This window comes from Pectinophora gossypiella, chromosome 12, assembly GCF_024362695.1.
Source record: "Pectinophora gossypiella chromosome 12, ilPecGoss1.1, whole genome shotgun sequence".
In the NCBI taxonomy this organism is placed as follows: domain Eukaryota; kingdom Metazoa; phylum Arthropoda; class Insecta; order Lepidoptera; family Gelechiidae; genus Pectinophora; species Pectinophora gossypiella.
Genome location: NC_065415.1, coordinates 4817912 through 4835853, shown reverse-complemented (window position 1 = coordinate 4835853; position 17942 = coordinate 4817912). Strand labels below are relative to the sequence as shown.

The window sequence follows — 17942 nt, the reverse complement described above, 5'->3', positions numbered from 1 at the left end:
AATGCAGTAGCTAAGTCTTGCTGTATTATAGACTGCCCTATTCCGCTAGCAAAGTCCGTGTTAACAGACTGGTTACTCACCCTGGACTATTCCACTACTGAAGACCTCGTAAAATAAATTTTCTACACCTCTTCCTCAATTTACAATTATACTACACTTTATTTTGTAATGCTTATCTTTGTTTTCTTTTGTTTTTTTGTTATAATTTTACATTGTAAGTAAAATTAAGGCTAATAAAATATAAAAAAAAATATCTGGTTCCCCAAGATTCAGGCATTGCCTAGTTTGGGGACCCCTGTACAACTCCTGAAAACTAATTAGATTATAAGCACACCTTTGGTTTTAAGTAAACAATTTTTGTATTTCTCCTATTTTGTGCAATAAAGTTATTATTATTATAATCAAGAATTATTTATTTGTATCTGTTAAAATTTTATGTAATTACCCAATATAGGCGGCGACACAGTCGTCTACGTCGTCTGCGTTATAACTTTTACGAAACTAGTACATAGCAAATGACGGCTTTATCGCTTAAAGCGATTTCTTCCAACAAAAACAGCGCGAGCAAACTTTCCATGTCGGACTCCATCGTAGGCCGCGTTGCAGAGAGCTGGTTATAAAATGTGGCGGCTTCCGAACCATTGACTGTCGCGAGGTTAAAAAGGCCACATTGAAGCAACCTGTGGTGTAGGTAGATATAAGTCTTTTATTTATAAGATATTGACGGTAATTGTTAAATGTGCTCAGTCGCTAATATACGCTTCAATTGTCAAGACGTGGTCTTATTTACCGTTCCCGCCAGATATCACATTTGGCGAACGAGGCTGTTATTCGTGTACGCGTGGTGTGGACATTATTGTACGGTAGTGAATTTAGGGAAAATGTCGATCGGTCACGTACGGGAGTTCGATGTAAAAAGTGGGAGTTGGTCATCTTATATTGAACGACTAGAAATGTTCTTCAAAGTGAATAAAGTTGAGGACAGTATGCGGCTACCGACACTCATAGCGGGAATTGGTGATGAAGCGTACGACTTGCTGGTAAACTTAGCGAGTCCGGCCAAGCCGGCGGAATTACTTTATTCCAAGGTTGTGGAATTAATGAGAAACCATCTGGAGCCGGCACCGTCAGCACTCGCTGAAAGATATAGATTTCGTCAACGGAGGCAGGCGGGTGGCGAGAGTATTGCAAGTTACGTGGCGGAATTAAAAAAACTTGCCAGACATTGCAAATTCGAGAGTAACCTCAACGAGAATCTTCGAGATCAATTTGTATGTGGACTAGTAAATGACGTCATCCGACAACGATTATTTGCAGAGGACGAATCGCTATCCTACTCTAGCGCAGTGAAGCTGGCTACCTCGCTCGAAGCGGCAGAGCGAGACGCAGCTGCGGTGGAGGCGAAGACGACAGAGGTGAGCGGGGCGCTGACGGCGGTGCATGCGCTAGCTTACGGAGCGAATAAAAGCGCGGGGCGCGGGCGGGGCGCTAGGCGCGGAAGACCCGGCGGCAACGAAGGAGTCCCAAGTGCAAGGACTCATGCCGCGGGAGGGGAGCGCGGTACAGCGAGTTACAGGCCAGCGCGGAACAGCGTGAACAACGGCAGGAATATGAATTGGAAGCGTTGTTACGGGTGCGGAGCGACGGATCATGATTACGCATCGTGCCGATTCAAAAATTATACGTGCAGTAGGTGCAGGCGGGTTGGACATCTCCGACGAGTTTGTCCAGACGGGAGCGACGGTATCGTCCGCGGGGACGGCGGGGCGAGGCAGTCGCAGTTCTACTTCGGGGAAGCAACCGATGAATATACCGAGACCCAACAGGGTGAAGAAATGGATTTCCATCACTTATGTTTGAACGATTACCGGGCGGTGAGTTTACCTATTTCCATTGATGATCAAACCATACTAATGGAAATAGACACTGGTACAGCGGTATCGTGTATAAACGAGGGAACATATAATAGCTACTTCAGCCATTATCCGTTAGAGAAAAGTGAAATATTGTTTAATTTTATTGATGGGTCAAAAATTAAACCATTAGGAATGATAAAACCATTTGTTAGCTATGAAGGTGTATGTAAACAAATCGAACTTTTTATTGTAAAAGGAGCAACCACTTCCCTACTGGGTAGGCAGTGGTTAACTGAGCTCAATATAAAAATACCTACATTCCAAAATTGTTATTGTGTAAGAACAAATAATATTCCAAACCAAATGTCTCGAGAGATAAATGATTTGTGTTTTAGGTATAAGGAGTTATTCAGCGGCGGGCTGGGGCGATATACGGGAGGCAAGGCGACGTTGCGAGTGCGGGAGGGGGCGCAACCCGTATTTCACCGCGCGCGACCTTTGCCCTTCGCGCTGCGAGACCGCGTGGATGCGGAGCTCGACGCCATGCTGCGCGACGGCATCATCGAGCCCGTCAGCTGCTCCGACTGGGCCTCGCCGCTAGTGCCGGTAAACAAACCTGACGGCTCTTTGAGAATCTGTGCTGACTATAAAGCGACTTTGAACCCAGTTCTACATATTGATAGGTATCCATTACCTAGGATTGATGACCTCATGGTAAACCTTAGGGGATCTTCATTTTACTCGAAGATAGACCTTTCCCAAGCATATAACCAAATCGAATTGGATGAAACCAAGAAGTATACGGTTATAAATACGCACCGCGGGTTATTTAGGTACAATCGATTAGTGTTTGGATTATCTTCTAGCCCGGGCATCTTCCAACGTATAATGTGTGAATTGTTAAAGGACATCAAAAATGTAGAAGTGTTTTTGGACGATGTTATTGTGGGCGGAAGAAATAAACAAGAACATTTAGTAGCGTTAGAGGCGGTGTTTAGTAGATTACACAACTATGGTTTAAAGCTGAAAGGTGACAAATGTGTATTTTTAGTTGACGAAGTTCGGTATTTAGGATATGTCCTGAGCAAAGACGGAATACGTACGGACTCGGAAAAAGTTAAGGCCATTAAGAAAATACCCAGACCGACAAATGTCACTGAATTGCGGTCTTTCTTGGGTATCATTAATTTTTACGGTAAATTCGTAAGAAACATGAGTGCTAATTTGTCACCTTTGTATGAGTTATTAAAGAAAGATAAACAGTGGTTTTGGAGCAAAGATTGTGAAAAGTCTTTCGTTATCATTAAAGAATTATTATCTAGTGCGGAAGTTTTGGCACATTACGATCCCGAGAAGCCTCTAATAGTAACGTGTGACGCGAGCGCACGTGGAGTAGGGGGAGTGTTATCACAGCTGAGCGCCGACGGCCGCAGTGAACGGCCGGTAGCCTATGCGTCACGCTCGTTATCAGATGCAGAGAAGAATTACTCGCAAATACATCGAGAGGCTTTAGCGATTATATTCTGTGTTAATAAATTCCATCAATACTTATATGGCAGACGATTCACACTGCGGACCGACCATAAACCTCTAGTTTCCATATTCGGACCGAATCAAGGTATACCAACGATGGTAGCTAGCAGAATGCAGAGATGGGCGATAATATTATCTGCATATTCGTTTGACATTGAGTATGTACGTACTGACGAGAACGGAGCGGACGGCTTTTCTCGTTTACCGTTAGCGGACAGTAAACAACAATCGTCACTGCCGGAACAAACGTATTTACATTTAGTACAGCAGGCATTATTATTAGATTATAGTGTAATAAAAAAAGAAACATTACGGGATCAATTACTATCAAAAGTATTATATTATATTCGCGAGGGTTGGCCACCACAATGCGAAATAGACGGATTGCAACCATATTATAATAGGAAAAAGGAGTTATACGAAGAGTTAGGCTGTGTCATGTGGGGTCATAGGTTGGTAGTGCCCGAAAACTGTAGACAAAAAGTCTTATTAATGATTCATGAACCGCACATGGGAATCGTAAAATCAAAAGCCCTGGCTCGGAGTTACGTTTGGTGGGGGGGCGTCGACGAAGCGGTGGAGCAAATGTGCCGCGCGTGTGCGGTGTGTGCGGCGCACGCGGACGCGCCGCCGCGGCAGGAGCCGCGCATGTGGCCCTGGCCTAGCCGTCCCTGGACCAGGTTACATCTAGATTTCTTGGGACCCATGGCGGGGAAGACATATTTAGTAGCGGTGGATGCAACTTCCAAGTGGTTAGAAGTATATAATGTTTCAACGGGTACATCAGCAGCTGTTCTAATTGATAAATTAACAGAATTATTTAGCAGGTGGGGCCTACCTAAACAGATTGTTAGTGACAATGGTCCGCAGTTCACTTCAAGCGAATTCAAGGATTTTACTCTTTATAACGGTATCGAACATATTTTTACGGCTCCGTACCATCCAGCTTCAAATGGGTTAGCCGAAAATGCGGTACGTACAACGAAACGAGTAATAAAGAAGGCAATTCAGGAAAACCAAAACATAGACAGAGCGCTGTGGACATTTCTAATGCATTACAGGAACGTCGAACATTCTACAACAGGTGAGAGCCCGGCCAGGCTCCTCATGGGTAGGCACATTCGCACTCGTTTGGACACATTAAAACCCGACATTGAGAATAAAGTAGTACGTACACAACAACGGCAAAAGGAATCTTCCGGGGGGGTGAGTAGGAGTATGGTTCTGAATGAGGATGTTTGGTACAGACAGTTTTTGAAAGGGGAAAAGTGGGTTCCAGGTCGCATTATAGATCGAGTAGGTCCTAGTAACTTTAAGGTACTAGGCAAGGATGGCGAGACGAGACATAGACACATTGATCAATTACGTCAGCGACCTAGTAGAATGTCACTCGCTTCCACTACTCCTAGTCTTTGCACAGATTCTCCAAGTCAGGATAAGTTAACCGAGAATATCGCGACACCAGTGAGGCCGCTGTCGGCGCGGTGGTCGGGGTCGGTGGCGTCGCCGGGCAGCAGCGTCACTCCGGGGCATGCCAGTAGTGACACAGTGACGTCACCAGAAGGGAACTTTGCCACGCCCTCGCCAACCGTACCATCGCCCCGGTCTCGTCCCATTAGACAGTGTCGTCTGAAACTGCCTAATTATAGAGATTAATAAGTAATACGTATTTTGTAATAAAGTAAGGTTTCACTTCTTGTTAGTTTATCAATTATTGTACTTCGTGTTAATTAAGTGTGGAGGAATGTGGTGTAGGTAGATATAAGTCTTTTATTTATAAGATATTGACGGTAATTGTTAAATGTGCTCAGTCGCTAATATACGCTTCAATTGTCAAGACGTGGTCTTATTTACCGTTCCCGCCAGATATCACACAACCCATCAGAAATGGCAATATTTCTATACTTTTATATTCTCAAATGTCAATATTACAATATTGCTATTTTAGATGAATTGATCCAATGTGGCCTTTATAGATCCCCTACGCTCTGCTGTATCTGTGACTGATGGTCCGCTTGCGCCGACACTTGCAGATAATATGATAAGCTGATGAACACATTCTATATGTTTTGTCACCCCCCCCCCCCCCCCCCCCTATCTTGTCCTAAATCTTTTGAAATGTATATTAATATCGCCGTATGGCAGGATTCGCTGCTAGACAATTCGCATTCAGATGTTTTCAAAATTTCCTTTTACCATAACAAATTAAATACTTTATTGCACACACAATAAAAAAAAAGAAAATTGAGTCATTTAAAAGTCGGTAATAAGTTCCTCCTTCTTACTTCCTAAGGAAGGTACTTTTATTGGAATCAATTAATTAGAAATTAGAAATTCATTTTGTGAGATTCCTAGCAACAACTTACTTAGTTACTCTACGCTTTATTAAACCTAAAAGATCCTTGTCCACTCAAAGATCGCCAAGACCGTTCTAAGTTTATCCTCTACAAAGTGGTGGAGTATCGAAGTTTGTGTGTACAGCAAACGATACAGTGCCAAGATACTAGAGAGATAGCACGCGCGTCACTATCGCAGACTAATTGTGTAAACATCGTATACAAAGACATGATCTACTTGTTTGGTGGATTTATCCCGTGTATTGGAAGTGAAAACAGGTTATTTATTACAAGATTTGAGTGCGTAAGGTTAAAAATGATAAAAAATACGTAAGATACAATAAAATACAAACAAGAATGTTAAAAAAATAATAATTTAGGTGCCTTAGCTTATTAACTATTAATTACATGGAAATAAAGACAAAAAAACAGAGCTAAAGCTAATTACAGGTTCCCCCAACATACTTATATATGGTCAAAAGAAAGTACGTTACGAGCTTTGAGTAAAGTATCAGTTTCATCGTTGTCATTGGCCTTATACGTCTGTTTCCGACGATTTATGACGTCATCGCCTCGTCATTGTCGTCACTTTCTTTCATGGCTGTGCAAGCCAATCCTAGTGCGGCAAACTCTACCACACACTTTGCAGGAGAAGTCTCCGACAGGTGGATTGTTGTAGGTTTGATGGCGTTTCATTCTCCTGCTCGCCAATGTGTCAAACCCACCCATCGAGCACACGCTTCTTCCACACGTCTCGATCATCGGCGAGCTCCTCCCATGCCTCGTGGTTAATTCCGAACGAGCTCATATCTCTTTTGACGCAATCTTTCAATCGGAGCACCGGTCTTCCGACATCTCTCTTACCGTGTGCTGTTGCGCCAAGTAAGTAAGAAAGTGAGTGAGTAGTCAGTGAGCAAATAAATGATTATGGTTATGAAAGTATTAGTTTACACTTTAATTTTTTCATCTAGATCCATCCAGGGTCCCCAGGATAGTTTTAGTTGGAAAGACACCTTTCTTATGGAAGAGATTTGTAGGACATTATTTTTGTTGTAAAATTACTACTTTTCACGAAGTTTTGCAAATATTGACAATTTTTATCTTAGATCAATTAAATACATTCACGAGCGCTAAATGTACCAACTTTAGAACCGTGTCGCTCTAACATATTTGACATTTAGTGAGACTTTAGAGTTCAATTTATCTAAAAAGTTAATGTGACATAAGTACATATGACCGTACATCACTAGTGGCTCCAAGTTGACTTTAAGAATTCTGAGACCAAGTGTGAGTAAAGTTTATATAGTATATAAACTAAAAGCGATAAATATTTATGCGGCATAACTGCACTGACGCACAGGAATAGGTACTTATAGTATATTTATAGTCACACAACCATAATTCAAAGCATTAGCACTCAGTTCGACAATAGTAATACAGGAATTAGCTCCTCATTTATAATTGGATCGCATCTGAATTGTCGCTCCATAAACTCCTGGCAGACAACCAAACTCGACTCAAATACACTTGTGCTATTATTTATTGAATGTGTAGCACCAAATGTGAATATAGATTCGAGTATTATAATTTTGATGAGGAATTAAAAGAAAGAAACGTTTATTGTAAAGGGACACCACAGTAACAAATAAGAAATATATATTATAAAACACGGAGTAACACATAACTACAATCTAAACACATTATAAAAACAACTTACACGAGAAATACAAATAATTGGGTGTATGAACTGGTCAACGATGGTGGTGGTCAATTTTATGTATGTGTTAGTAATTAGGGGCAGATTTTTTCATAATAACTGCAAACTTCAATTTCCAAACGAATATTGCGATTGCATTGAGCATATAATATGTCTTTGGCTGGGATTTAGTTTAAAACAATTATTTTGTACCTTTTTTTAATGTTGTAATCCCAACCTGTTTTGTGAGCCTAATACATAAATAAATATTAATTTTAAGTTGCTTATATTACTTTGTTAGATAGGTACTTACCTTTAGACCGTATCATCATCATCATCAGCCCATTATGGTCCCCACTGCTGGGGCACGGGCCTTCCCTATGGATGGACAGGGAGATCGGGCCTTAAACCATCACGCGGGCCCAGTGCGGATTGATGGTTATTAACGACTGCTAATGCAGCCGGGACCAACGGCTTAACGTGCCTTCCGAAGCACGGAGGAGCTCGAGATGAAAACTTTTTTTTTGTGGTCACCCATCCTATGACCGGCCTTTGCGAAAGTTGCTTAACTTCAACAATCGCAGGCCGAGTGCGTTAACCGCTGCGCCACCGAGCTCCTCATTAGACCGTATACCGTAAAGCAATTTATTTTTAATAATCTGTGATACTTTCGCTATGTACGAAACTTTCGAACATATTTAAAAGTGAATTAAAAAGGTGCAATGAGTATGTTAATAAAACGCAAACGAAAACTCGTACGACGTCATAGATATATTTTCGTCACGGGCTCGCCCTTACAACTAAGAATTGATACAAAGCCAAGTGCACCGTCTAGACAACGATGCGTTGCAAATCTCATAGTGAGTACTCACAGTGGCGCAGCGTTTGTTGATGTGTAAACTAATAATGTCCGCTCATTAAACATAACAATAACCCCGCTCTTACTCCACATACCAAAATAAACGCAAATACGGAGCTAACGGACTCGAGTGCAGCGAAACACACAGTCAAAATAAGACCTCTGAATGTGAAACAAAAGCCGATTGTTAAAAATGTAACCGAAACGAGGATAGAAGTGCGCGCAGTGGCGGGTCAAAGTGCTGTGAAGCCGACTGAATATCCGAATGATGTGAGAACTGCTAAACATGGTTTACTGAAAAGCAAAAGATCCGGGAAAAGAAAGGGGTGGCAGGCGAAGAAAAGGGTGCGCTTCACAGACACCGAGCCGTCAGCCGGGATTCCGCTCTGTGAACGTTTTGCTCGTTTTTTCCATTTCCTGTGGAGCTATATGCGTTCCACAGTCAGCACTCCTCTAGGTAAGTCTTTATCCCATCTCACAATAACTCGTGCATGGCACCAGCTAAAATTGCGTCGACCTTTGTCTAAGTCCCAAAAATTGTACGCGAGACTTAATACATTATTCACGCTCCTGAAAGTTAATCTCGTTCGATGTTTTCTAATTTTGTTACGAACCTTTTCAAGAATATTTTTAGTTTGCTATCTGCGTTGGGAGTTCGTGAAAAATATTCAATTTTCCGTAATATGCTGCCAATTTTACTAGTAATAAAAAGTCAGGCAATCATAAACTTTGTCTATGGTATCCCTACTGTTAGAAAACCATAGCATTGGGCCAATACCGTAAAGTTTGGCATAAATTACCGACAGTTTCACATTGGCCGTAAAGTTTTTAAATTAATAAAACATTGTTTGGAACACAACTACACGATATTTCAGGGTGAATTTGATGAACAATTCTGGACGGTTGGGCCTGCCGCAACTTCCAACAAACTTCACTCTTTGCCGAATTAATGAAATTACCCGATACTCCGGTCCACCACATCGGCTTGATGGAGAATAGTTGTCAATCTGTTTTATCGATCACTGTTTCAATTTACAACATTATTTATAGCTAAGTAGTTTAGATTTTATATAGTATTAGGTAACGTTTTCTCCCACTAGTTCTGTTGCACAGTTCTATTAATTACTAGGATTTTTGACCCATTAGTCCTGTTAATTAGTAGTTATGTTTGACAGTTCGGTTATGCCGGGATGAGCGGTACGTCATTCATGAAACAAATCAAAGAGAAGGCGAACGTTGTGTCTTATAAGGATGTCCATGAATTGGCCCTTGATAGACAAGAATGGAGAATGATACACCGACAAGAGCGAGGTTTTGAAATTGATGATGATAAGGTTAATCATATAATGATCAGTAGGTAATGTTCCGTGATATCAAAATATTAGATAAAGAGAAGATAAATAGAAAGTATAAGATAAATAGAAAATCCTTCTTCCACTTCTGTGGATATAATGTTACTGTGCTTTAATATCCAAGTAGGTACCTAACTATTCGTATCTCAGGACCGCCACCTATCTTCTGATAAAACGCATTTTAAAGCCTGAAGACCTTTCAGTGAAGAATTGCAGCTTGATGAATATAAGGGTCAAGTTGGTGAATATTTTAAGCTCCATTCGACTATCATCTTATCTCAATGGCTATTGGCCTCCATAAAGGAAGTCTGTTCTTCGCTCAAAACGGTTTGGAAGTGTAATCATAAAGTCGATGGCCAATAAGTGGAATGAGCTGGTCACGTTAGCACGTCCATGGTGCATTCAACGTCGTAATGCCAAGAATTCTAAACACAGTAGTTAAATAATAGGTTTGGATTTTAAAATAGTGGTCTTACGACTTTAAGGAGAACTCGAAGATAAGTAACCCTAGGACTTGGAGTTCCGCAATATCGCGCGATGCATTCAAATATATGGCGATATAAGAGAGCGTTCAACGCCGGGAATGTAACACGGGACCTCCCGATCGCGAGCCCAACGCTCAACTATTGAACTAAAGCGGCCATCGGTCAATTATTTTCGCTTATATAAACTGAAAACTCGAAAACAATGATGGAGAACGCTATCCATAACATGGACCTGCCCACCCAATAAAACTGTTCCGCTGCCCATGGCCGCTTGACTGCCACTTGCTCGTAAACTCGATCGCTCACTCGGGACGTCCACATAAATGCTTTCGGATATTGCTACTTCAAATCGTTACTGAATTTATATATAACCCGTGGCGCGGATAAGCTCTCAATTGTTTCGAGAAATCACATGTCCAATACTTCTTTATACATTTAAAAAAAAAATCTGTTGGTTATGGCACCGCTCTGCCTCGCGTCAGCCTGAGCTCAGCAATGAGATGTCCATAAGTTGTTAACTGTATGACTTATTTATTAATATTCTTAGTTACCTCTTTCAACGCATAGATATACCTAATGACATCTTGTGGTTCAGAGGCTAAGCATCTCGATAGTTATTAATACTGCTACAATACTAGTAAACTGATTGTTCAAACTATAAAAGGTTTAAGATGCAGAAGTCTAAAGTGTTAGATAAAATTATGTAAGATAAAAAACAATGATGTAGAAAAAAACAAAAGCAGCTTTTATTTCAAACACGTACTTTTATTTATTTTATTTTTTCATTTAAGAGTTATGGATTTTATAGCAGAACAAAGAGAGGATTTCTCGAGATTTCCTTTTATTATATTTTCATGTCTTTATTGTTTTCTTAACGTTCAATGCTTGGTTAGGGATGTAAAAAGACTTAGAATGTTTCTTACTACTACTTAAACTTTTTTGCTTTTTTACTGAAAATTTTATACAAATATAATAGTAGCAGGTTGCTGCATCCTAACATAATAAATAATTAAAAGAACTACCTCCATGAAATAAGTACATTAAACTATCTTTAATATGACATAACATAACAATGATAATAGAAATATCCTTTCATTAAATTAAATTATACACCTCTGCCTACCCTTTTGGGAATACAGGCGTGATGTTACATTATGTCGTTACTTCATTGTCTGCTGAATCTGCTAATGGCTAAGACAGCCATTTGCCATGTACTTAGTTAAGAGTTTTTTGTAAATATTTCCTTTTATTTTGGTGCAATAAAGTATATTTGTACTTGTATGGCTCATATGGTACTACTCAACAGTACTTAGGGACGTAAGTTAATTTAAATGTGTTTAATGGCATAATTATTCTCAACATTTCACACTAACTTACCAAAATGACGCCCTTTTAAAAACAGTTAATTCAGCTACCCAAATGAAATGAGCCGACGTGTAGACCGGTTAAAATATTACGCGGCGGCAGAAAAATGGTCACCTACTAAATACGGCGGAGAGGTTTAAAAAATATAAACCGACGGATTATAAAACGCTTGCAAAGCTTGTACTGACACAGCAAAGCTGTAAGGTGTTAATTTATCGTTCTATACTTTTGAATTAGCCAGCATAATGCGCCTACTAAATCACTTTTACGCAGCAAAGGTAAATTACTTGGGGCTAATTTATTATTATGAGCACCCCTATAGGTAGCCGTTACTTTGAAAGTGCCTACCGGATCGTAGCTATATCCGGTCTTTGTGATGAGTTTTTAAATTAAGTTGTACGTATTTACTTATTTGTTTCTTTATTTTAGTATTTACTGCATTCAACACAGGGTGTAAGTGGCATCGTAACGAATACTGAGGGGGATGATTAAGCTCATGATTCTGAGTTAATATCACGTGGAATTTTCCGTCGCAAAATGCATGATTTACTTTGTGGTTTTTAAAATTATTTTCAATTCAATAGAATTATTGCGATGGAAAAATCCACTTGATATTAACTCAGAATAGTTGTTCCCCCCTCAGTGTTCGTTACGATGTAACTTACACCCCATACAGGTACGTATGTACATGTAGGTATACAAGTACGTATAGGTGAAACTGACATCGTAATGAATATTCAGACAATGATTCTGAGCTGATATTAAGTTGATATCAAAATTTCTTGTGGGAAACTTAATGAAACTCAGAATCGTGATCAGAATCAGCCCTCCAAGTTTATGTAAAGAGAAGAGATATGAATTGAGTGTTATGTTGTCTGAAAAACAATTATTTGAATATTTTTCCGAATTGAGTTAGAATTTATTACTCAGAAAACTAATTGAGAACTTTTTCTTGATTCCCCAACCACCGCATCGATTCCATCCCGAAAATTCCTGTCATAATCTATCTATGCTTGCGGAAACGTATCAGCATTGTCGAACAAACTTATTTTTCTTTCTTTTCCTTAAAACAGCCATTATGTTCAGATAAAAAAGTACCTATCATTCAAGACAGGTATAAATCCCCAAAAAAATAAAAAGAAAAGAACATCCTCATTCCATTTCAGTAGATATCATAGCAATTTTTCCTCCAGTTGTGGTTAATTTCCATCGGAGTTGGAAGTTTTATAATTACTTAAATCATTCCCGGGAAAACGGGTAAATTTACCGCATTGTGGGAAACAACAACAGTGTTGCCAAGTACAACATTGAAAGTTACTGGGTAATATCGGATCGGAACGAGTTCGGAACTTTAGAAACAGAAATTCACCGGATATTATTCTCATTTTGTAACTTTCTCACCTACTGAAATTGCAATGATCAATCTGTTTAATAACTTTCATTTGTTTTTGCTTGAAGTCAAAATGGATTTAGGTATAAAATTCGTGAAAATGTTGCACTAATTTATTGTCAATTGTGTCTTTAAGGTACATTACACCTTCCGTGGGGAGCGCCGTCGGTTCGATCCCCAATACCAGACTTGCGCCAATGAGTTAATAATTTACCACAGCGATACGGCTCGTCACCTACCATGCTGGCCTACCAGAAAGCGAACGTGAAGCGTAGGTACTAGACTACCCATAATCCCGGGAATACCCGGAATTTACTTAGTAAATCGATTTCTTGGAATTTCGGGTACTCTAGTGGGTACTTCTAGTAGTCACGTACCTCTGACTGGCCCAATAAGAAATATAGTCTGAACACCACTGGTAGAATGAACACCAAAACTCCAAACTGTTACATTGTGATCCGTCAGTTGATATGCTTGGAATAATTATGACAAGCAGCATAAAACACTACCTAGCATAATAAACAAACTAATGTTTACAGAGATCATTATTGAACTTGTACCATTAACAATAGTTACCAAATGTGTCAAGATTTGCAGAATTAGGTTAAATATATCAACGATTACCATAGAGATTAATGACAGATCTGACAAGTGGATTGTGTTATCTCACATAATCACTTGATGGTACAAGTAAACAATTGTGTGAATTCTCGTTGATGACATCCTGTTCGTTTTCAGACGCAATGAGGGACTTTCCAGGGTACGTTCTTCAAACACAATATAGATGGCGCTGTACAGATTTTCCTTCGTTTAACCTTCTGATTTCATGGATAACAGACATATGCATCTTTTATCTTTTTTTTGATATAAAAGATGACCCTTTTTATTACACCCACAATTACATCTTCCACCCATTATTATTCTGATCAAAATAAAGAGAAGCAATATAGGTAATTATGACTGTTAGGGAGTTTGACTTCGATAGCTAAAGAGAGAAAATTGGACTGACCTGAAGCTCCTCGTCTGCTGGATTTCGGGGCACCCCGGCCTCGTTCACCACAGGCAGTGTATATAGTCCTTGTGTGTAAGATTGCACTTGTCTTGTGTCGATAATTTAGAGTAATTGAGCACTTTTGGGAAATAGAAAAGCCTAGAAGGCGTATGAGCTCGTTGAGCCGTTGTGATTCGACTTGAAAAGTCTTGAGAATGTAATGAGAGAGAGACGTAGTTCAGTCTCTTCACGTTGGCAGTACTGTCGTGTGCGTTTCATTAGTGCACTTTACAAAGCGTTTTGATCATATCCAAATTTCAAATTAGCTATCGATTTGGATGAATAGAAATACATAAATTACGAACTAGAAATAACCGTCTTGTGCTTGTGACAATTGGTTTTAAAAGAAGTACGGAACAATGACATTTAAACTGAACAACGCCATCTATATTGTTTTTTGGTGAACGTAGCATGGAAAGTCCCTTATTAAGAGTGAGTGTTTGAGTGAGTTAATTAGTTAGTTAAGCTAGTTAGAGTGTTTAGTTATTAAATTAAAAAGTTTACTATCTGCATCAAATCAGCTAGACGTTGGCCATTTCACGTGGAGCTAGTAATAAAATTATGATCGAAAATGGCTGTCGCCGTTTAAGCTGGCACAGCTGCAGCGCCATTTTGTGTGGCTAGCGGTGTGAATGCGATGACGTTACCGGGAGTCACAGTGTGACAGTGATGTGTTCGTGGTTGAGCACTGAGTTATGTGTCCTAGTATCGGTTGAATCGAGTAACTAGTGTCTATGGCTTAAAATTAATCAACGCTTGTCATAAATTCCTATTAGGAAAACAGATTACCGGCCACTATACGCTGTATTTACCAGACGACGACCAATATCTTATAATATCATTATAATAAGGCACTTCGTGTCGCCTCTTTTATTGTCGTGCCCATGCAGGGCGTCACATGTACCTTCTAACTGTGATCCACCTTAATTTATGTTTGTGACATGCAAAATGAATATGAATATAAACATGATGGTGAAGCTAAAAGTGGAATATAATTTCAGCAGGTTGTTTTTTATGGAGGAGTCAGTTTTGTTAATTGATAAAAAAAAACTTATCTGTTTACGCTTCTTCTTCTATCGTGTGGGTTGTGAGGTGGAGTACCAACCTCATCAACCCTGGTGTCAGGGTTACTATTGAGCCGCCAAAGGCTACAGTTTGTATACGCTACAGTTTGTATATCTGCATTTTTTTTACATAATATTTATCCTCTATCGAAGATTGTCTAGAAGAAACCGCGATAAGGCCGCACTTTTAGTTTTCAGTTTTTTCCTTGGTAAGGTGGTGCAGGAGTGCGCACTTAAAGTTCAATTAGTTCTAAAAATAAAACAAAAGCAATTAGGAAAATCAACTCTATTAAATATTATACAGTAACTAATAGACTATTATTTGGAATATATTATTTTCATCTATAATAATTATCTTTGGACGTATTTCAATTAAATCACAAAATGAGATTTGCGCACTTTTACACTCAGGTGTGTGTAAGAGTGCGCTATGAGACGGATAAGAGTGCGCAGTTTATTTGTCCACGCAAAAGTCACATATTATGTAAGCTCCTACGCCTGTATACGCTGTACATTTTTCATGCCACCAGTTTTTGCATCCGGAGCACTCAATCCAGTCTTCATCAATAGGTTTTTTATATATTACGTCGCACCCTCCACATTTCCACTTTTTCATTTTGGGAGCATTCTTAGGCTTTTTAGGCGTCTTAAAATATAATCGAGGCTTTTTTGGTTTTTTGTTCTACTTCTATCGGAAATGTAAGATCATATCTTCCTGATTTGGTTGCAATTGAAGTTCTGAGCAACCTCTTTCTTAAAGTAGATACCGCAATTCCAAGAGATTTAGCAACCGATCTCTTACTTCACCTCCATTGACGCGTTTACGAGCTTCTTCTTTCTAATAACGAAAGTGGACAATTTTGTCGGTCAGTTTTTCTTTCTCTTTTGGCCATGCTGCAAGTCAATAAAAATTGCATAAAAATTAGAAATCACTAAAATATCCACCGATGTGTAAAAGTACGCACGCGCCATCTTACACACCCTCGTAGTGCGCACTCTTACATTTTTTCTCAAATCGCAGTAATGACTTTACTAGCACCATCTCTGCGCAGCAATTATAATTATTTCTTTCGAGCGGCAAGTTGACAGGTTAGGTTGTTTAATAATTGTAATCAAATACTTGTAGTGGGTTGCTTTTTGAAACAATCACACATTGAAAAAGTTGATATTTAACATAAAAAGCATTAAAAAACTTCGGGCTTACCTGAGAGACACAGTTTTCCCTCAATCGCGATTATTTTTGGGGAGCGTAAACCGGCATAGTAGATGTTCAAAACATGATTGAAATTAGCAGTAAATATCTTTCAGTTTTTGCACAGAGCCATATGCGCACTCTTATCGCCTGCGCACTCTTGCACCACCTTACCCTATACCTGCTTTGTGTTTGAGTGTGCAAGGAAGTGTACATTGACTCGATGATTTGCTGATTTTCTTACAAGAAATGTCTTCATTTCCTTCATTTACGGGCATTAGTAAATTGTCATGTACAATGTTTTTGTGTGGGGAAATAAATATTTTTCTTTCTTTCTTTCTTTCTTTCTTTCTTTCTTTCTTTCTTTCTTTCTTTCTTTCTTTCTTTCTTTCCTTCTTTCTTTCTTTCTTTCTTTTTTTTCTTTCTTTCTTTCTTTCATTCTTTATTTAGGCACGCATCTATTACTCCATTCATAATAATACTTTACACGTATTTTATCTGATAGCTTGGTAGTAAACTGAACGTTCAATTCAAAGTAATATGATAAATGAGACGTACAGTACGTGAGTACATAGTCGTTACATGAGCCATGTCAGGGGCCTATGGCGGCTCAATAATAACCCAGACACCAGGGTTGATGGGATTGGTAATCCACCTCATAACCCACACGATAGAAGAGAATGAGATGATCGACTATTTTTCTACTTTCTGAGAAAGAACATATTTATCCCATAGAAAAATATGTTTGTCCCTGGTCTGGTAAGAATCAGAATAAGGCAGTCTAAGTGATAATCTACAGTACAGGAAAATAGGAAGAGGCTCAATAAGGAAAACGACGAAATCAGGAGCCTCTAGTAAATTTCCTTACTCTTACTGCGTTTAATAAAGTGATATTAAACTCTTGTGACAACCCAAAAGCTGGTACCCGTGTAATCCCGGATTAAAATATTGCCAGTCCCCAAACCTTTATGGTATTAAAAATGCGAATATTTTTTTTGTTATTTTATTACAGTTGAGTACATTTTATCATGAAACACCAGACACGTAATTGTTGTAAATAATGTTTATTTTAGTTGCATACAGACCTGCCAGAATTGTTTAATCATAATTTTTCACGGGGTCCGCTTACCTAACCTGAAGATTTGACGGGTCCGATCTTTTACAGAGGCGACTGTTTAAGTAACCTTCCAACCCACGTAGGAAAAACCAGCAATATAGGTTAGGTCACATACCTCCGAAATACATTTCTCAGGAATGTGGGTTTCCTCGCAATGTTTTCCTTCACCTCTGGGCACGTGATAATCATTTATGATTCAAACATGAATCCGAAAACATATTCGAAAATCATTGGTATATAGACCTATGTTGGGAGTCGAACCTGCGACCTCAAATTAAGAGTCACGCGTTCCACCAACTGGACTATCATGACTACCTACCTACTTACTAATAAATATTGTTAAACTGCCGTAAACTCATAATAATAGGTGTATAATATTGCCATGAGGAGCTCGGTGGCGCAGCGGTAAACGCGCTCGGTCTCCGATTGTTGAAGTTAAGCAACTGTCGCAGAGGCCGGTCATAGGATGGGTGACCACAAAAAATAAAAAAGTTTTCATCTCGAGCACCTCCGTACTTCGGAAGGCACGTTAGGCGGTTGGTCCCGGCTGCATTAGCAGTCGTTAATAACCATCAATCCGCACTGGGCCCGCGTGATGGTTTAAGGCCCGATCTACCTATCCATCCATAGGGACGGCCCGTGCCCC

The 17942-nt window shown here is 39.5% G+C and overlaps 1 protein-coding gene across 4 annotated transcripts in view; it reads left to right on the top strand.

The window, feature by feature from the left end:
* Window positions 1-17942, top strand: part of LOC126371529 (calsenilin) — a 318344-nt gene that overhangs the window by 152698 nt on the left and 147704 nt on the right. Inside the window, exon 1 of one of the 4 annotated variants that reach the window (XM_050016852.1) lies at window positions 8259-8737. The exons of 2 other annotated variants lie outside the window; for them this stretch is intronic. In XM_050016852.1, coding sequence (XP_049872809.1) covers window positions 8710-8737 — 28 coding nt within the window. In that variant the 5' untranslated portion in view covers window positions 8259-8709. Of the gene's footprint in view, window positions 1-8258; window positions 8738-17942 lie in introns of those variants that run through there. One more of the 4 variants, XM_050016853.1, reaches the window with a different exon arrangement.